This window comes from Arvicola amphibius, chromosome 1, assembly GCF_903992535.2.
Source record: "Arvicola amphibius chromosome 1, mArvAmp1.2, whole genome shotgun sequence".
NCBI lineage: Eukaryota > Metazoa > Chordata > Mammalia > Rodentia > Cricetidae > Arvicola > Arvicola amphibius.
The window spans coordinates 136,200,401-136,221,646 of record NC_052047.1 but is presented as its reverse complement, the minus strand read 5'-3'; the positions used below and the strand labels follow the sequence as shown (position 1 = coordinate 136,221,646).

The window sequence follows — 21,246 nt, the reverse complement described above, 5'->3', positions numbered from 1 at the left end:
CTGTGGCCAAAATACCTTATAGGATGTATTAAGAAAGAAAAGAACAGTTTCGGCTCATCATCAATTTCAGTCATCCTGGTAGGGAATGAATGCTGTGGCAGCTCAGCTTATGGACATAGAAATACATTGGCAGAAGCTCTTCACCCCAGCATGGACCAGGAAGCAGAAAGTGAAGCCATATCCAGGGACTAGGAGCCTTCAAGAGCCTGTACTTAGTGCCCCACCTCCACCAGCAGGCCCCATTTCATAAATGTGCCACAACATCATAATAGTATCTCACACTGGGAATCATGCATTCAAACCATGAGCCTGTGAGGGACATTTCAGATTCAATCTGTAACATATGGGTAGTATGGGTAGGTCCTAACCTAACAAGGCAGGTGTCCTCATAAGAAAAGATTGGGGCACACACATGCGAAAGACAGCATGGGCCTACTTTAAACAGTAATATCCCTATGCAGGTAGACCTGGGCTTGATATAATAAATGTAACTGAGCAAGCTGGGAGAAATAATCTAGTAAGTAGCATACCTCCAGGGCCATTGCTTCAGTTCCTGCCTTGGCTTCCTTCAATGATGGACTATAATCTGTAAGACACATAAGCCCCCTTCTCTCCAGGTTTCTTTTGGTGACAGTGTTTACCACAGAATCAGAAAAGCGCACTAGAAAATGCGCTTTCTACAATTCGGGGAATAGTCCATATTTTTATTTTCATAGTAGGTACCATATTATTTTATTGTTTTTGAAAAGTGCATTGATGTATTTTACATATTTGTTTAGAGGTACTTTCCTCGGTTTAAAAGATAAAATCATAGTTACTGACTAAATGTCTTTGGCATATTGACTAGAATTTGATTGATTGGTTCAGTGAATAGTGTTCTTTGCACATCCAACAAAGGATGTAGCTCTGTTAGGTGATCAATCAATATATCATCTTCAGAAAAGGAATGTTGGGCTTGATGGTCTTCAATCAATAACAATTAGGAAAATGGATGTAAGCATGCTTTTAAACTAAAATATGCAGTCAGTGTGTGGATTGGAATGAAAGCCTCCCTCCCTTCTCTTCCTCTACTAGATTTTTTTTTTTTAAATTAACCAGACCTCTCCAAATATACTATGGTAGTTTGAACTTGTCATCAACTTGGTAAGATGTAGTATCAGCTTGAAGACAAGTGTCTGGGCATATCTGTGAGAGATTGTCTAGACTGGGTTCACTGAGGTAGGAAGCCGCACCCTAAACTTGGGCAGCATCATCCCCAGGACTGGGCTGCATCCTCAGATGTGTGGGTAAATGGGTTAGGGGAGGGAGGGCTGTAGAGCAAGAGTAAGTAAGAGAGATCTGCAGAGCCACTTCCCTAGCATGGATGGATTCCTTCCTCCACTCCCACGTATTATTTGTCCAGCACCCCCATAGTCGTTATAAAGAAGCACAAGGGAGCTGGAGAGATGGCTCAGAGGTTAAGAGCATTGCCTGCTCTTCCAAGGGTCCTGAGTTCAATTCCCAGCAACCACATGGTGGCTCACAACCGTCTGTAATGGGGTCTGGTGCCCTCTTCTGGCCTGCAGGCATGCACACAGACAGAATATTGTATACATAATAAATAAATAAATATTTTAATAAATTAAAAAAATAAAGAATCACACGCCAACACACTGATCACAAGTAGGTATGAGGACCCTTCCTTATAAGGGGAAAAGGACAGAACAGCAGGACATTGGTGCTAAGGTCACGCTTCTCCTCTTAGCTGACTTTTAAGCTGATTCCAGTAGACAGGAAAAGCATCCCAGGTAGAGAAGCCAGCATGTGCAAATTCTCAGAGGAGCAAGACAACTCTTGCATTCCAAGGGCAGGCACGATCAGGAACTAGAGCCAGGAAAGAAGGGAGGAGGACAGGGTAGGCATGTGTTGAAGGAACTGAAGGCCTGTCAAGGAGAGGCCATGGGGAACCATAGGCTGTGTTCAAATGCCAGTATCTTATTAGCACAGTGGGAAGTGAGCACAGGCTCGTGCAAGACTGAAGTTTTAAGTGTCCTTCCACCGTCGGAGAAGATGGATGGGACGGAAAGAAAGGCAGGCCCAGGAGGACCTGGGTTAGAAGGGTTGACAGGAGGAAGGCACATGTCGAGTGTTGCCTGTGAGTTGAACAGGAAAGGGGTGGAGGGAAGGATGGTAGGGGGCCTTGGCAGCAGGAGAGGTGCTTTAGTGAACAGCTCTACAAGACTGGCTACAGTCAGTAGAGGGGTGGGGTTGGCCAGAGAGCCTAGGGGAGGACTTCAGGCTTTCCCACCATGATCAGGTTGGGGGTTTCCCACCATGATCAGGTTGCAGTTGGGGAAGATCAAGGAAAGGATAGGTAGGATGGAGAGGGTCGATGTTCAGAGGGAAGGGTCCAATGGAGGACTAGACAAAGGAAAAGGTACAAAGGCTACATCAGGGCCAGGAGTCCCATTTTCCTATTCTGCCGCTCTGGTCCCTGGTACTTGGAATCAAAGAAAGTTCCCAATAAGAAATTCAATGTTTTCTCCCTCTTCTTCCCCTCCCTATCCCTCTCCCTCAAAATCAGTCTTGACAGCCCCCTCCTTCCTCTCCACTGGCTATACTGATGTAGAACATCAGGCTATTGGCAATGTGAAGCCAAGTGCTTTCCAGCTAACTTCCTGCTTATCTATCTTTCAGGATCATCCAGATGTGCTGACTGTGCAGCTGCAGCTGGAGAGCCGAGAACTGATCCTAAGTCTGGAAAGGAACGAGTAAGTCAACTTCATTCTCGTTCGGAAAGCGACAGGAGAAAGTTAGGGCACTTCACTGAAAACTGTTCTATAATTCAGTCACTGTCAGGATGTATTTGATCTCACCAGCTTGCTCCAGTATTACACACTCATCTTATGTTTTTATTTAAAAATTTGTCCCCTTAAGGGAGAAATTATAAATTTCCAGAAAACAGGGACCTGTTTTTTTGTTTTGTTTGCTTTTCTGAGAGCATGGGTATCGTTACGTTTTGTGTATGACTTCTCAGGTGAAGTGGTGTCTATGAGAACTCTCTTCACCTCTATTTTACGCCCCCTCCCACGAGTACCACAGTTACAAAGGGCTTTTCTATCTATTTAACTCTTCCTTTAGCTAATGAGGTCTTCCAGCAAGCAGTCTGTGTTTAAAGGAATAACTCTATTTGCCAGGTCCCACCTGGATTAAAGCAGGAGCGCTTGAAGCTTTCCCCTTGCAGGAGAGCTAGCTCCTCTTCCTCACTCTTTCTTCAGTAAGATGGGGTGGGGAGTTGGGGAGCTGACAGAGAGAAGAGGGAAGATATCCACAGGGGGGACATACACTCCCAGAAACCAGAGTGAATCTTCGTGGGGACAAATCAGGATGCTCGTCAGATCAGAGCTGGAGTTTGTGGCTAAGAAAGCCAGATGGAAGAGATGTCCCTCCATGCGGCGTCTAAGGCCACACAGTACTTTCAGTCGGTATATATGAAACAACACAGCCTGCTCCCTGGGATCTGCACGCTGCCACCTTGCGTTTCTTCTTACATGTCGACCCTTCACCACCAAGCAGATCAAAGGCTTGCAAAACAGTGACTATATGATATGTATTAGCTTTTCTTATATCCTGATGACTTGAAAATAGATTCAGGCACATGGATTGAATACTTGGGGCTTGAACTGAAAATTATATTGCTTTTATGTATCTGCCTTCAGAAAGAAAATATTTTAAAGATCTTTCTAGACATTGTAATTAATTAGGGGATGTGTGTGTGTGTGTGTGTGTGTGTGTGTGTGTGTGCGCACGCATATCGATGTGTATTTGTATGTGTAAACCAGAAGCTGATTTCCTCAGTTGCTCTGTGCTTTTTGAGACAGGGTCTCTCATTGAGCCTGGAGTTAAACAACTAAGTTCTCCCTGGGAAAGCCCCCAGGATCCCTTTGTCTTTGTTTTTTTTTTTTTTTAATTAGGATTGTAGATATTGGCTTTTATGTGGGTGCTAGAGATCCAAATTTAAGACATCATATTTATATAGCAAGAAGTATAGCCACTGAGCAATCTCCTCAGCCCCTCTGTTTTTGTTCATTTAAGAATATTGTGAGAAATTCACTTTTTTTTTCATTGCTGCAAGTATATGGCTTTAAAAAAATATCTCCATTGAGGTAACTAGGGAACGTGGCTAGAATATGAACTGTCTTCATGTGTTTGAACACTTGGTCCTCACATGGTAGCACTGCTTTGAAAGGTTGTGAAACCTTCAGAAGGTGGGGCTTCTCTGGGGAAGGTAGATTGGCTGTATAGCCTGTGTCTCTCATCTGCTCTCTGCTCCTGACAGTGGGTGCAGTGTGGCCAGCTGCCTCACACCCCTGCCGCCGTGAATTCTCTGCCATGATAGACGGTGCTCTCCAGCTGTCAATCAAAGCAAACCTTCCCTGAAGATGCTTCTTGTCAAATATTTGGTCACAGCTATGAGAAAAATAAAAAGCTTATACTCTAGATGCTATCTGAAAGACACAGGCAAACAAACAAAAATCTCACAAGAACGCCCATGGTGTCACGTGTCCTCTATGGGTTGTTATGATTGGCAGCAGGGCTTAGAAATATCTGTGTGGTGTGTGCTCCGGGTATCTAGCTGTTGAAGGAACATGTTGCCCAGCACAGGGAAGGCCGTGACCCTGATTTGCACATGATCTTAGGGATGCAGCTAGGAAAGTGGAAAAATCTCATGAAATCCTTCCTGTTTTTTACTGCAAAAAGTCTGCTCCAGAACAGGACAAGAGCTCTGCCAAGGGGGTAACACCAAGAGTTACAGCAAAATAGACCAACATGGGTGGTAGGGTGAGCGCAAAGGTGGATTCCTGTCTTAGAAGCATGGGTTTGCTTTGGTCTCTCTAGCTGACACCACAGTCATTGTACAATCCTATGTATTCTCATTTCACTTGTTATTATTGACATGCCCCTCCATATAAAACGCTGTCTTGGCCCCATCTGGTTCTCTGGGTTGGAAAGTGGCTTAATCGTTCTGCTCATGGCTCCCTCTAGAAGTGATTTGCCCTGTTACTAGAGATAGCGTGATGCAGGCTGACAATAAGACAGGGGATAATTAGTGTGGAAAATCATCCCCAAGGTGCCCTGATTTATTCCTGTCCAAACCTTTAGGCCTTTCCTGAGATAACCTCAGAATTAGAAAACTTAGAAACGTGAAACCCTCTCTTCTCAATGTCTTTTTTTCCCCTAATCTTTTCATCAGCCCATATGTTTGAAGTGTGTGGATTATCAGACTGGAGAGATGGCTCGGAGGTTCTGAGCTCTTGGGGTAGGACCTGGGTTCTGTTCCTAGCACCCACCTGGCAGCTCCCTACTGTCTGTAACTGCAATTTCAGGGGACTCAGTGCCCTCTTCTAGCCTTCCTAGGCACTAGAGTCCACAGTATACAGACATACACATAGGCAAAGCACACATACAGATAAAATAAATGTAAATCTATCTTTTAAAGAAGTATATAGATTACTTGGGCATGGTGGTGTATATAGTAATCTCAGCACATAGGAGACTGAGGCAGGAAATTCTCCATAAGTTTAAGGCCAGTATGGGCTATATAGGGAATTTCCAGGCCAGTCCTGGCCAAAAAGAACAAAAACTTAATAAAAAACTGTTGTAATAAATTTAAAATATATGGCAAGGACATAACCTATCCCTCTGGACACTAGCCTTGATTTACTGATTACTAGATTTGTTTTGTTTTGTTTTGTTTTTTTGCAGTGCTGGTAATCAAACTCAGGGCCTTGTGTGCGCTCCATCCTCAATCCCCACCTGTGCCAACTTTAACGACCACATTCTGTTAAAAGTAATGCTTTCATAATTAGAACGTTCTGCTATTACTCTTTTAATGATGCTTTGCCCAAATATTCAGTGTGACCTTTCTAGTAGAAGATTACACATCTATTAAAAATGAAGCAATGAATACCACAAAATGTACCATTTTGTGAGCAGGGTAAAATGTGACAATTCTCCTCATGCCGTCAGACACAAAAGGTAATTAATGAAACATCATATAATTAAATTTTAATTTCCATAGCCTTTGGCCCAGGAAATTCAATTTAGAAAGTTTGGTCAAATAAAGCTTTAAGAAATAAGAACAGGTCATTTAAATATTTAGCATCCAGGACAGTTGAGGGTCTGACCAATCAGATGGCCAGCCTGTTACAGCCTAGGAATTAGCCCCAGGTTCAAAGTCATTCACTATCGAGTCTCTTCCTCCAAATTATATTGGTGGGAGATATTAAAATGATGAAGAACTTTACTATCAAAAAGAAATTCCATGATGTACCCAATGTAAATATCAGGTTAGGAAATGGCATACATGATGTCCATTTTTATTTTTAAACGACATGCGTGCCACATCGCTGTGGACACAGGAATTATAAAAGCCTTTATCATTTTACAATAAGAAAATACCACATTGTAAGTTAGGAAAGAATTTCATTTTAAAATGTCAAGACTTAGGAATGTTTAAAAAGAGGAAGGATGACGTGTGTGCCTGTCATGAAAGGACATCCAGTACAGGGCCCTTTTTAAAGACCTTTGAACATCCTCTGGCAACTCTCAGAGAGTGAAGATGGTCTACCTATTGAGCACCAAACCCCTGGATACCCTGAAATCTGTTATAATTAAAAACCTGCTCAGCAATTAAAACTGAACTAAGAGTGGCCTTGGCCCCTTCAGTCATAAGAGCTATCATCTAAAGCTGATTCTGGCAGAGTCCCCTCATTATCCTTCGTAAATTCCTCCACGGTAAGATGGTTCTTCACAGGGCTGGTTCTTATTAAATACTCATTTTAGGGAATCTGTTTGGTTTGCTTTCTAGCATCCCTAATTTGTCCAGAGATCTGCTGGTGGCTTAAAATATGTGTTTGTGTAGCCATAATTGAATGTTTAAAGAAACATTACGTTTCCCTAAGCAGCATCTATCAGGACATTGCTGTCTGCCGATGGGACAACTGGGACCAGGTTTTAGCCACTCAGACTCCCCTGCATCCCCATGAATTCCTTAGTCATTCCTCAGTGTTTCAGAAACTGCATCTTTGATCAACATGCTTTATGGGACATGCTGGCCAGCTTAGACAGCCATTTTATTTCCCAATTTTGTATTTTTCAAATTGACAGCACTAGACCCCATTCAACCCATCTCTCAGCCCCAGGGAGCCTTCTGTTTGCAAGCCCTGTTCCCCGACCGATCAAAGGTGGCTGCTTGTGGGAAATCCATGGAAAACTAAATTTATACTTGGGAATTCTCTGAGAGCAAAGAATGTCACTATTGATTTTTATTCTGTCTGGAACAGTTCCAGCCATCTCTAAGGAACAAGTTTAATTAGCACTTTGCTCCAGAACCATAGTAGAGAGGGTGTTTAAACATTGTTCCATGGTGGGCATAAATATATCTAGGCAGGTGTTTGTTTTAATTTTTGAGATTATAATACAATAACACCTCCCATCCCTTCTCCTCCCTTCCCCTCCCTTCCTCTCCCTTCCCCTCCCTTCTCCTCCCTTCCCCTCTTTTCCCCTCCCTCCCTTCAGACCTTCCCAAATACTCCCCGCTACTCTCCTTCAAATCATGGCCCTCTTTTCACTGATTGTTATTGTGCACACACTCATGGCCCTAAATATAACTTGCTCAATCCATGTAATGTGCCTATGTGTATGTTTTTAGGGCTGACTGTTTGGCGCTGGACAATCATCTGGTGTGCTCTTCCCTAGGGAAGACCCCCCTCTCCTGCTTCCCGCTTTCTTCTGTAGTTTTTTTGTATGTAGAGTCGAGGCCTTGCGGACCTCATTCATTTTAGCGTGTCCATCAGTGGCATCCTTGTTCAGCTCGCTTTTGTCAGCTATGTTGGTGAGATGTTATGTGTGTAGGATGTTACTTGGAGACTCACTCTCACAGCAAGTGACTCTCACAATCTTTCCCCTCTATTTCCCTCAGTGTTCTCTGAGCCTTAGGTCTGGGAGTTGTTTTGAGGATGCATCCATTGGGATTGGACTCCACAACTCTGCATTTTGGTTGGTCGTGGTTTTTTATAGTGGTCTCCTTCCATCACAAAGAGACGCTTCCTTGTTGAGAGATGAAGACTTCAGTTATCTTTGAGCGTAAGGACAAATGTTTATAGATTGTCATTTGGGGTTATGCTGGTTTAGCAAAATAGTGGTTCTAGATTCTTCGCCAATATCCATAACTTGACCAGGACTAACTACTTGTCTAGATTTCTAATGCTAGGCATAGTTTCCCTCTTGTTCAGTAGATCAAAAGTCCAATCAGAGAGCTATTGGTTACCACCAAGGTATGTGTGCCACTATTGCACAGTAGGGCTATCACAATACACTGGTTGTTTATAGGTGTTGTAGGCTGCTTCATAGGTGTCACAGATGAGTAGGACTGTTAGTTGCCTATCTGCTTTGGAGGCTTGCATGGTGCCTTCTATTCTCATGAAAAGTAATCCTCAGGGGAGGGATATCAGGTCAGTTCCAGTGCAGGGGTCTCTGGGCCCTGTTTCTAAAGTACATGGTGTCTTTAGCAAAAACTTAGCTTCCCCCTCTGAGGGACCACCACAGAGGGAGGCTGTCTGCTTTGGGAGTCTCTTGAACAGACATGACCAGTAACTCAAGAGGGCCTCTCATGTCTGTTATTGGGGGGTTTGTTAGGTTGTTTTTAGGTTCTTGAAAGAAATACCAACAGTTCAGATTGAAAGGTTCATTTAAAGAATGTATGTGTATTCATACACAGGATTATGTATATTTTGAGGTAAACAGTTAATAGTATGATTCCTTGTGACTTTTTAAGACATCTTTATAAGGGTATTTATTCTAGACCATTCCTCAGACTATGCCATACAAAGGAGAGACGTGTGGCTGGTATGGAGATAGCATCTGATGGATTAAGACTTGGCAACGTGTCCCTGTAAGAGGATGTTAGACCATCATTCATGCTGACCTGGATCACACTAGACATCTGGAGAAGCTGCTGCTGGTTGCCTTAGGGCAATGTGTGCATTCTGCCTCCCCTTGGCCCAGGGTTTTGGCAGTAGCCGCTATAAAGACATAATGGGGTGCCCAAATCACTCTCACAGCAGCACAAAGCTTAGGGGAGAAGTGTTCCTGAACCGGAAGGATCTGGATTACAGAGATTTCTACACTTTGGATCAATGGGCCAAGACTAACAAGATGAGATTAAGTGGGGATAAATGTGCTTGAGTTAACAGTAAAACAAAAACAAGCAAACAAAACAACCCTGCAAGTTCAGGAAAATTGGCCAGTGCACTTGTGAATGAGACTGCTGAGCCAACAGGCGCCTTCAAGGCAACACAAGCAAGAATGGCCTAAGGTCAGAGGGGAGGTCTTGATGTTCCACCGCCATCTTCCACAGTCTGTTGATCGCAGGCACCAGTGAACCCTTATAAAACTAGTGAATGAATGATGGACCCTGAACAGCCTGCAGCAATGAGACACGAATCACTAAGAGGTTGACGGCATGTCCTGCAGGGTAGAGGGGACAGTTCCAAGAGAGGAGCTTTGAGACCCAACTGTTGTTTCTACAGGAAGCTGTTTAAGGTCTCCCCCATTTCTTGGTCTTCAGAATGGGGTCACTGTGAACAGTCAGTTTTGAAACATTAGTGCTCGTGTTATCTCTGATGTGCACTTATAAGTGGTTTCAGTATGGTTTCTCTGCCATGCCTGTGGTACTTGTTATTTTATAACACTACACTGCTGGATTCATTTTGTGCCCCACTTTACCCTTTATGGATGAATGAAAAATGGGTCCTACCGGTTCTCTTCCTTAAGGTTGGGTAATGACCACACATCTCAGCTCTGACCAGACCTGGATTAGCAGGACTCATCCTTTGGGTTCTTGTTACAAACAAGATTTTAATTTCATTGTTGATATTCTCAACAACTTCAGTTGTAAAATCTTTGTGCGTGAATTTTTCTTCCCTTCTCAGAGAAACCCAACCTACCTGTAGAGGCATGAGTTCTGGTTTCCTTGTTGAGTCTAAGTACTAGTCAAATCTAGGAGAACAAAATTCTCAGAATCTCAGCTGCCCGGCTAGATTCGTGGCTGCACCTCTCTGCACCCCTATCCTGTTCACAAATACTCGTCAGCATTGTGCTTATGCATTGTTGATATGTGTTCATTCACGTACCCCCTCATCATTTGCTCACAAATATCTGATTCACATATGACATGACAGTGGGCACTGGGATGTCGGAATGCTCTGACCTGGTGGTGGGCACTGGTGATGTCAGAAGAGTCTGACCTGGTGGTGGGCACTGGGATGACGGAATGCTCTGACCTGGTGGTGGGCACTGGGATGACGGAATGCTCTGACCTGGTGGTGGGCACTGGCGATGTTGGAACAGTCTGACCTGGTGGTGGGCACTGGAGAGACGACAATGAATAAGGTAAAAGTGTGACCTCTTACAAACAAGCCAACATGAGACAGATCATAGCAAAAAGCGGCAGACAGAAATTAATGGTGCTTGTAGCCAAGGAAGGAAGGTATGGGACACGGCCAGCCTGACCTTGAGAAGAAGGAAGATGCATAAATGAATGTCATTCAAGATGTATCTGAGGAGACATCATCCAAGTCGCATGTGCATAGTTGTGAAGCAGGGAAGTGGACAGATGATAGAGGATTCAGGAGAGAAGGAATGTTGACGGAGGCTGTTTGTTCATCCCCGGCTGCCCAGACTTGAAATAATCACACAGAAACTATATTATTTGCAAAACTTTTATTTGGCTAATAGCTTAAGCATATTTCTGGCTAGCTCTTATATCTTAAATTAACCTATTTCTATTAATCTGTGTATCGCTACGTGGCTGTGGCATACTAGGTAAGGTTTCATCCGGCATCTGACTCTGGCAGGGCTACATGGCTTCTCCCTGACTCTGCCTACTCTTTCTGTATATCTTTTCCAGCCTGGCTATGTTCTGTTAAGCCATTGGCCAAAAGCAGCTTCTTTGTTCATTAACCAATAAAAGCAACATGTATACAGAAGGACTTCCCAAGGCTAAGCAAAGGTCCAGAGTAAAAAGGAAGGGAAATTGCAGAAATAACTATTTTATTGTGCTGTTAAACAAGGTGGAGCAGGAAGGGGCAGCATAGCCAAGCCACGAAGGATCTTCTGCCCGTGTGAGGACCTAGAATTTTCTCATGATGGTGGGACAGCATGGCAGACAAGCCTGTGAGCAGGGCAGTCATACAATATGGCTCAGGTAATTCTGGCTGTGTGGGAAGATGATATTGGAGGGTCTAAAGAGTGGGCATGACTGCTGTTGTTAGCTAGGGGAAGGGGATGGACCAAATGAGTGTCCACAGCAGAAGAAGGAACTTGGAACATTTTTGATGCAGAATGGACTGACCTTGAGGAACATTTGAACAATTGGGATGATGGAACTGAAGATTCTAGGGCTGGATGACTCTGACCCAAGAAGTGCCAGGAGGGCTGCTTTGGTGAGGGCAAAGAGCCCTAACAGCATACTAGGAGTTACCCTTGGAACCATGAGCAGAGGCATAAGATGTGGATTATGGCTGTCACAGTCTTGTAAAATAAATGTACAACATGGAACCTGGTGTTGAGGTTCCATGGAGGGCAATGGTGAGCCGAACCAGGCTTTTCCTTTGGAATTCGTGCATTTATGCAACTGACCTCAGTGCAGAGTGGCATAAACCTAAAGTGGGTAAATTCCAAGTGGGGAGAGGGCACTCAGCTTTCCTAATTAGAGACAATGCCTACTCCATTCAATTTCTAAGCCAGCGCCTACAACAGGTGGAGCTTCTTGGCATGTAGGCTCCCTCCAACACCTCTTCCACGTTCTTCCTAGTCTGCATCCATGCAGTGGGTACCCCTCTTCAAGAAGCTTAGGCAGTTCCTCCTCCCCAAATGAAACCCAGGAAATTGTTTCTAGGCCAGCAGTGTTGGCACCACTGGGGAGCTTTCTACAAAGGCAGATACCTGCCTCCAGCTCTCTGTAGTGTATGGAGATCTATAATTTCAATGCATTTCCTAAAGTCACATATTCATACTTCAGTCAGAGACCAGTAGCCATAGGTGGCTATTTAATGAAGATTAACCTCAATAAAATTAAAATATCAGCAATTTTTTGTCATTTTAGCCCTAGGACAGGTGCTTGGTGACCAGGAGGATCATGGCCAACAGATAGTTCTGTTGTTCAGAGCTGGGCCTAGCTGGGAAAATCCACTTGTAAGTCTGAGGCTCCTGACATTGCAGCTGGTACATTTTCCAGTTGCCTCAGTGAGTGCTTTCTCCTATGAGGTGTGACCACATACATATGTTTAGCTCACCATAGCTCGTACCTCGGAGAATCAGGAGGCTGTAGGGGCCACTGAAACACACTGGAGTGCATGGGTGGAGGTCTAGGGCACAGTTCTGTGAGCATAAGAATCAGCTGTGAGTTGTCACAAGCTCCCTGTTTCAGCCATCTTCTAACTAGACGAAACTCCCAAGATTTGGTAACAGTCTCTCAGCATTAACATTTAAGAGCATTTTAATCGGGCTAAATGTTATTTCCTAATACGAACTGAATTCCTTCGAGTATCTCTTCTCCTTTGAAGTTGTACAGACACTGGAAAAGGTCGGAACACCATTTTGGAGTGTTTTATTCACCAACCTGACTTGACATGTTAGTGCCTACGTGCGTTAAGATCAACAGTGTCTCTTCTTGTGGCAACCTGGGAGTGTAGCATCCTTAATCAGGTTGCATAAGAGACGAGGGCCTGCAAAGGATGCTTGAAGATGAAGTAGCAAAGTAGATTTCCATATCCGTTTTCCTCACTTCAGCTACTCAGTTCTTGGACCCCATACAGGATGATGGTTTGCCAATGAGAATCCTGCAGTGCAGAGCTCCCTCTCTCTGAAGCTGCATCCCAAACACATGGTTAATGGCAGTCTTGTCTTTTCGAAGTGATCTCTGGCCACTGAGAGTATTGAGTGCTATCTGTGGATGTCATTGTACTGTCCATAACCCCTGAGCATGGCTGGGTTGATGTACAGATGCTACATGAGCTGACTTACGTAGGGCAAACATCTTCTTGACTTTTTCCTGGTTTTCATTTCCTCTGCAGAACAACCATGGCACTTGTGTTCAACACGTGCCACTAAGATTCATCAGTCACTTAAGACAGGAAAATTAGTGTGCAGGAGAGCTTGAAGCTTTTGTGCAGTTTTCCTAAGTTTGTGGAGCCAGATTCAGCTGGTTCTCAGGCTACCACAGGAGAGTACAAGAGTAGGGGATTTTGTAAAGATATGTTGACTTCAAAGTCATTGTCCTGAATGGACAACCTGGAGTGTAGTTCACTTATATGACTGCCCTGGTTTCTTCTTTGTTGATGGGATAAACACTCTGGCTAAAAGCAACTTAAGGAAGAAAGGATTTATTTTAGGTTACAGTGCCATGTCATAGTGAGTGACAGCCAGGAAGCCAAGGCAGGAACTTTAGGCAGGTCTCATGACACCCACAACTCCATCAGCTTCAGCCGCCTCCTCCTTCTACCTTCTTCTCTCTTTTCTTCCTTCCTTTCTTTCTTCCTCCCTCCCTCCCTTCTTTTCTTTTCTTTTTTTAATCAATACATGGTTTCTCTGTGCAACCCTGGTTGTCCTGCAACTAGCTCCATAGACCCAGCTGGCCTCAAACTCAGATCTCTCGTCTTCTGCCTCCTGAGTGCTGGGATTAAAGCCATGTGCCACCACACCCAGCTTCAACCATCTTCTTACTAGATTACTTCCCTCAGAGTTTGATAGCATTCTCTCAGCTTTTATGTTTAAGCTCATTTTAATCGATTTAGGTTTTGTTTAAGAGAGAGAAAGGGATATACACATTCTTCTTAGTTGCTATTCCACACAGCACTGCCTCTGACCAAGGATCACTTCATAGCCAAAGAAGTGCAGTAGGAACTGTGGAAGGCGCCTTTTACTAGCTAATGTCTCTTGTCTTGTTGGCTAATGCTCTTATACAATTCAGGATCACCTGCAGAGGGAATGGTGCTGCCCCCACCAACTATCAGGACAACCCCCCCCCATAGACAAACTCACAACCCAATTTTATCTGGGCAGTTCCTCAACTGAGATTCTCTTCCCAGAGAACCCTAGTTCAAATCTCGTTTCCAGTTAAAATTAACCAAAACAACGGAGTATGTAAGATATGCAAATTCATGGGGTTGAAATTGGAATAGGACTGACAGGCTATGAGGAAATGAAGCAGGAGTTTATTGGGAACTGAGCTTGGGGTGGGGGCAGTTGAGAATGTCCTGGAAATAGGTGGTAGTGATGGTTCCAACACTGTGGAAATGTCTCTTGCTACCAGATTACACACTCCCAAACGGTTAAAACAGAATACACACACACATACATAATAAAATTATAAAATATAAATTTATAAAAAATATATTATAGTATATTTATTATATTTCACCACTATTTAAACACCAAGAATCTGAGCTCCTGATATGTTTTGATCATCAAACAGGAGGTCTACTTCCAATGCTCCTTCATAAACATATGTAATAATGAATTTATGGAGTCTTTCTCTGTTTGATTCTAGGAAGATCATTCATCTTGGTGAAGCCACTGTCCCAACTGGCAGATAAAGATGTAGTTAAGCTGTAACTCCCAAGAGCTGCTGATATCCAAAATCTGATATCCAAATCAATTTTTTTTTGGTCTCTAAGAGAGTCAGTCTTCTGTATAACCCACACTGGCCTCTAACCTAACTCGTGCTCCTCAGCACTGTGTGCTGACACCCAGTTCTAGCTCCCTCCGGAGTGCTTCTAACTCGCAATGCAGGAGAGAACTGCTGTGCTAGTGTTTAGATTTGGCTTCACGAGCGTCTGGAGGGAGAAAGGGTTTATTTTTGCTCACAGTTCGAGATACAGCCCATCATGGTGCAGAAGTCAAGGCAGCGGGAACCGGAAGCTCGTGTGCCCCTCACCATCAGAAGCAGAATGCATGCACTAGTTCAGCTCACTCGCCCCACTCTAGACAGACAGGTCTCACATCCGTCTAATGTAATCAAGACGATCTCACAGGAACGCCCACAGGTCATTTTCTAGATTCCGTTAAGTTGAAAAATACCACCAACTATCACACTAGGGTTTAGGGACAACCACAGTTTCCAGGCTGTTGGAAGTCTCACCTGAAGCCTCTGGCTTCCCAAAAGTCCCAGGCTTTGGCCTATTTCATTGCCTTCTTGGTTCCATCCTTTCTTCTCATTACCCCAGTTCACATCAGACAGCTCTGTCCAGTGTTCTGTCTCATTCACCCTACTTTGCTCAACCTCATTTGACCCCAGTTTTTGCTTCAAGCTGGCATCGTAGAGAGTTATAAATTTCCGTAGGCTGGGGGTGGGAGTGAGTCAGGAGGGTCCAGGCCGCCTGTTGGCTGGCTTGGGAGCTGATTATGTAAATGAGATTTAAAAATTAGTACCCTCCAACTGATAATCCTTGTACAATAATGAATGTTTTTCTGTCAGACTCTCTATCCCCACACATCCCATCGTCTCACCCAAAGAACCTTATATATGGAGCATTAAAAATAATGGGGTTTCGTTTGTTTGTTTCTCTGTGTGTGGAGGTGACTTGTCTCAGAACTCATTCTGTAGACCTGGCTAGCCTTGAACTCACAGAGATCTGCCTGCCTCTGCCTCCCCAGTGCTGGGATTAAAGGCATGTGCCACCATGCCCTGCAAAATAATGGTTTTTATCAGATTTAAAATCAATAGTGATTCTGTACTATCAACACTCCAGGAAGAATTAACATTTGCAGATATTGCATTCCCTTTCTTCCTCCTTCCCCTGAACGTGGATTCAGAACCACCGTGAAAACACACCTCTGGGCATGTGCAGGAAGATAAATGAGGTCAGAAAAGTTGAACTGAAAAGGATAGACCCACCCTGAGTGTAAGTACCACCACCCCTAGGCTAGGGTCCTATAATGAAAAAGGAGAAAGCAACACGAGAAAGCCATCTTCTTTCCCTGCTTTCCAAAGCCAAATACAAGGTGACCAATCACCCTCCACTCCAACCACCCTGCCATCACTGCCATGATGGGGCAGCCCCTTTAAACTGTGAGCCAAATTAAACTTCCCCCGCTTAAGTTGCTTTTGTTGAGTATTTTGTCACTGCAAATGACAAAAGTAACAAATGTCAGGTTGTGTATTTGTATCAGTAGGATAGGTAGTATGTTAAGAGCTTGGTTAGAAATATATTTTTAAAATATTAAAATTTTACTATAGGGGCTATCCAAGTGTATTTAAACTTTCTTTACATTTAGATCCAGTTTATTGTCCTACCAAAGAAGGTAATGATCTTGACGTGATCCCATCACCCCTTCTGTACTTTACTTTTCTATTACTGTAAAGAGACACCATGCCCAAGGCAGCTTCTAAGAGAAAGCATTTAATTGGAAGTTTGCTTAGTTTCAGAGAGTGAGTCTATGACCAAAAATCAGTAGGCAGCGTAGTCGCAGGCAGGCAGGCAGGCAGGCAGGCAGACATGGTGCTGGGGCTAGCGCTTTCATCCTGGTCTACAAGCAGAAGGCAGAGAGAGAAACTGGGCCTGGCATGGACTTTTTTTAACCTCAAAGCCCACCCCCAGTGACACACCTCTTCCCACAAGGCCACATCTCTGAATCCTTTCTGAACAGCTTCACCAACTGAGAACTGAACATTCAAATACACAAGCCCATGGGGACCATTCCCATTCAAACCTTCCATTCTACGAGCACTTCATTCCAAACCTCTGTGCTTTAACACCAGGTCATAAAGTACATCCTTATATTTGAAAGGTTAGTCATTTCTCCAGATAGCTGCTTTCTCCACAGTCATTTTGCATGTGATATCTACAGCCCTAGGATCTTTGAGCGTCAGAATCCATTCTCATCTCTCTGGGAGGAATATGTGGCTTGGCCACAGAGGCAGACACACAGGTGCTGATGACCCAGAGAGAATCAAGGAGAATATACCATGTTTAAGCGTGGAAACTAGTTAACTGATTCCTGTGTGAGCCCATCTTCTACTTCAGTTGTATTTTTGTAAACAAGGAAGCCCTGGGTTTCAAACTTGTTCCCTGGTGACGGGAGGGGTGTGGGATGCATCCTTGGAGTCAGACTAGGCTATTTCCTTGGGTGAGTTAAACACATGAAAATGTGTTTAGGAAAGAAAATGTCCTAGGAATGATTCTGACTAGCAGCTATCCAAGTGCAATGCCAAGGCTGTGGGGAGGAAGCACCCCAAATAAGACAGGACCCCTCAACCTGAGGCGTGGGTGCCATTGGGCGAAGACTGGAGGGCCAGCCAGCATGGTCTTCTCAGTGATGAAATACCGACCTCTTCGGAGGCTGTTGACTAAAACAAGGTGACGATGGACATAGGACTCAGGTACCTCCAGGATGCCTGTTCTATTCTTAAAGCAGGTGACTGAGGTGCGGTGTTGACTCCAGGATTTGTTTCTCACACCCTCCCATGTAGAGCCTATGAGTCACAAGACTCCAGTTTGGGGTAGCAAATCTTAAAACAGATTCTGTTCACTAAGGCCAGTTCTATCCTCTTCGAGCATGTCCATCTTTCCCTCCCCACTGACCTTCACAGATAGGAATCCAGATGGACATGCAGAGAACATTTCTGTTGGATGGAGTTGAAGTAAAATGGATGCTTTCTGCTGCCAAAGACAAGAGTCAGCTGGATATTTTTGATGGGTTGACATCTTTTCTTCTATAATCTTTGGCAAGGAAAGCTTATAAAAGGAAATTATGAAAATAAACACAAATACTATATAAAGAATGGGAATTCATAGAATATATTTGAAACTTCAATGCTTATATGGATATGCACCAAATATACTCAAAATCTCTATATACCATGTATTATATAATATGGTATTATATTGTAGTATAATATATGTTGTTTTACTGTACATATAAGGTAATGGTTCATTTTAAGGTGATCCAGTAACCGATAATTTATATCTAGGAATATCAAGTTCATTCTACATCTCCAATGACTTTGATGGGGATTGAGACAAGGTCTTACTGTGTGGTCTGGGCTGGCTTTGAACTAATGGAGATCTTGTTTCAACCTCCTGGGTGCTGTTCTGGTTGGTACATGAACCTGGGAGAGCAGAGCCTGAAAATGAAGTGGACTAAAAGTCTCATGCCAACTTTATTCAGCACATCAGACAATTTATACTCTAAGGGTTAAAAAGCATTGCATGAGTAAGGTGTGCAGTCACAAGGACAAACCACACATGGCGAAAGCATGGTTTTCTATAGAGGCACATGATTAACAACAGCTGAAGTCAACTCGCTCCTATCCAGTGCACCTGGGAGGATCACAAAAGCACATGCCTACAGCAAGTCTGTGTTTTGAAGAAACTGAGGTCACAAGACCCATGCCTTGTTTTCTTGGAGGAGTCTCCCAAGCTCTCGAAATCCCCCTCACGTGATTTGCTTCTTGGACTGTGTTCTGACACATGACTTTTCAGAAAGTTTTATATGTATCAGGGAAAGAGCTAAGTAAGCAAATTGCATACTGCACAAGCATGGGGATCTGAATTTGAGCCCCAGAGCCCAGGGGTAAGGGAGGTACAGTAAGTAGTGCATGCATGCAGTCCCATTGCTCGGGAGATAAAAACGGGCCAGTCTCTGAGGCTCATGGGCTGGCCAGCATTCCATTTGAGCTCCAGACAAGTAAGAAAGCTTGTCTCAAAGACAAAAACACGGATAGTGCCTGGGAAATGGTACTGGTGGTTGTCCAGTGACCCCCATACATACATAGACACGCACACGCACATGTGCACACACACACATATACACACACACTTGCAAACACACATATATGCACCAAAATAGTAAGTGATGCATACTTTACTTAAACTCTAAAAACATGGCAAGGTTTTACTTAGAAGCAGTTCCTAGAACTTCTAAGAGACGGAGACAACCTGAACATCGATTCTTTCTGACATTTAGCGACTGAGTAGTAAAACATTATCAGTCCTTGTTCTTACTAAAAAGAAAACGTTCTTCAATCCCTGGCATCTCCAAACAGCCACTGGCTTGGAACTGGAGACATGACTCAGAAGTGAAGAGCAGTTGTGTCTCTTGCACCCACGGGGCAGTTCACAGCCATGTGAAACTCCAGTTCCAGCGTTGATGTCCTGACTTCTCTTCATGAAGGACTGTAACTCTAAGCTGAAATAAATCCTTTCCTCCCCAAATTGCCTTCGGTCATGGTGTTAATCACAGCAATAGAAACCTAACTAAGACATACATGGAACACAGAATATTAATAAATGATGCAATGGAATTTCCATCACATGGGTGTATCTATAAATTTAAGTACAGAGACATAAATAGGAGAGAGATTTTTGGCATCTTCTTACCATGACTTCAGAAGATTACCATGGGGCCGTGCCTTGGGTTTGGAGGATACTGTAGACACTGTTCTTCTAGTTTGGGAAGGAAGGAGGGTGGGACCATGGATTTTGCAGGTTGCAGCTGTGGACCATGGCTCCTGGGTACAAGTGCAGTGGCAGCTGTAAAAGCCGAACCTTGGCAAACCATAGAAGTCTCTCTTCATGGTCATTATTAGTGCAGATTTTCTCACCCCAGTGACTATGTCAGAAGGCCTTTGCCCTATCATTAACTACTTCCCGCCCCCACAAACACACGCGCACACACACACACACACACACACACGTTATACTAGCTATCTTTCTTCTCCCACCTCATCTCTATCCTTTTGAAACTCTCCAGGATCATTGAAGGAGCCTTCCTCCTTCCCCCCCTCCCCCACCACCGCCAAGTTCCTCTACTTTTTCTCTGGCATAGTCTGCTCTCTGAACTGAGCCACTGCAGATCAAAGATACGGGTCCCCAGAACGGTAGAGGCCCAGTGTTCAGGACAGATCTGAGCCCACTGTGGAGCTGGGTTAGATGTATAAATACAGGAACCTCAGCTGTCATTGTATCTTGGTGTCCGTTGTATAAATGGGGACTTGAAGGGCAGGGAAAAACCTGTCCAAGTTCACACAATTAGGCCAAGGTGAAAATGAAGCCCTGGGCTCCTGACTTGAAAGCCGGAGTTGCTGCTTGTTAACACTCTGAAGCTGGAATTCTGCTGCACAGGCTGAGGTCTCTGCAATGGTCTCTCTCTTTTCCGTCACAAGCTCTCCGTCCTGAGTGACCGTAGCTCCCTGTTAGCCTGCTCGGCCCGCACACTTTCAGCTAGGAAGAGAAGTCTGTTCATTTGCTTTTTCTTGAACTTCAGTCTTTTGTTTGTTTGTTGTTTGTTTTCCCGGGAGTTCCAAGCTGATCTGAGGGGGCAGCAGGGTGAAAACTGTTGCTAAGAGTGGGCTGCTTGTTCGTCTGGCCACCCGGCTAGCTTAGCCCAGAAAAAACCACACAGAAATTGTATTAATTAAATCACTGCTTGGCCCATTGGCTCTAGCCTCTCACATCTTGATTTAACCCATTTTTATTAATCGTTGTATATCACCACGTGGCAGTGGCTTACTGGCAAGATTCTAACCAGCGTCCATCTCAGGCGGAGGATCCATGGCGTCTCTCTCTCTCACTTGGCTTTCTTCCTCCCAGAATTCAGTTCTGTCTTCTCTACCTACCTCAGTTCTGCCCTATCAAGGGCCCAAAGCAGTTTTTTTATTCACCAATGAAAGCAACACAAAAGTAAAAGGACCTCCGACATCAGAAATCCACTGTTTTCAGGCTGCCAATGAGAAGCATGGTCTCCTGTTGGAGAAGGCAGGGGAATGAACTCCTCCTGGCAGGGTAGTAAATGCTCGGTCAGGTGCCCATTCCTGCCTGCACTAACTCTCACTTCCACATTCACCCCACCACCCTGTCCGGCCAGGGTTCCAGGTAAAGGGATGTCAGCCACCTTGGTTCATAGACCCCATAGACAAGTGTCAACCTGGCTGGTTATCTTGGTTTGACATCTTGTTGCCAGACCCTGCTATGAGGAGATAGCCACGTGGGACAGGTGCTTTGTGGAGGAAACCCCGCTGAAGGATATCTCGTGCTTTGGAGGCAGAGGTGGTTAGAAATTTATAAATGTAAAGTCAGGTACCACAGGCACCCCACTTTCTATTCTGGTTTACTTGTAAGTGTTCCTGGGAACCCGTCCCCTTTGCTTTTGAAAACTGAATCCTGTGACCACTGATTTCTATCAATGCAGAAAGAACCTCTG

At 44.2% G+C, this 21,246-nt stretch overlaps 1 protein-coding gene across 1 annotated transcript in view; it reads left to right on the top strand.

The window, feature by feature from the left end:
- Positions 1 to 1,938: 1,938 nt before the first annotated feature.
- Positions 1,939 to 21,246, top strand: part of Adam12 (ADAM metallopeptidase domain 12) — a 224,963-nt gene continuing 205,655 nt past the window's right edge. The window contains exons 1-2 of the mRNA XM_042054216.1: positions 1,939 to 2,229; positions 2,677 to 2,750. Of these exons, the coding sequence (XP_041910150.1) occupies positions 1,939 to 2,229; positions 2,677 to 2,750 (365 nt within the window). The remainder of the gene's footprint in view (positions 2,230 to 2,676; positions 2,751 to 21,246) is intronic.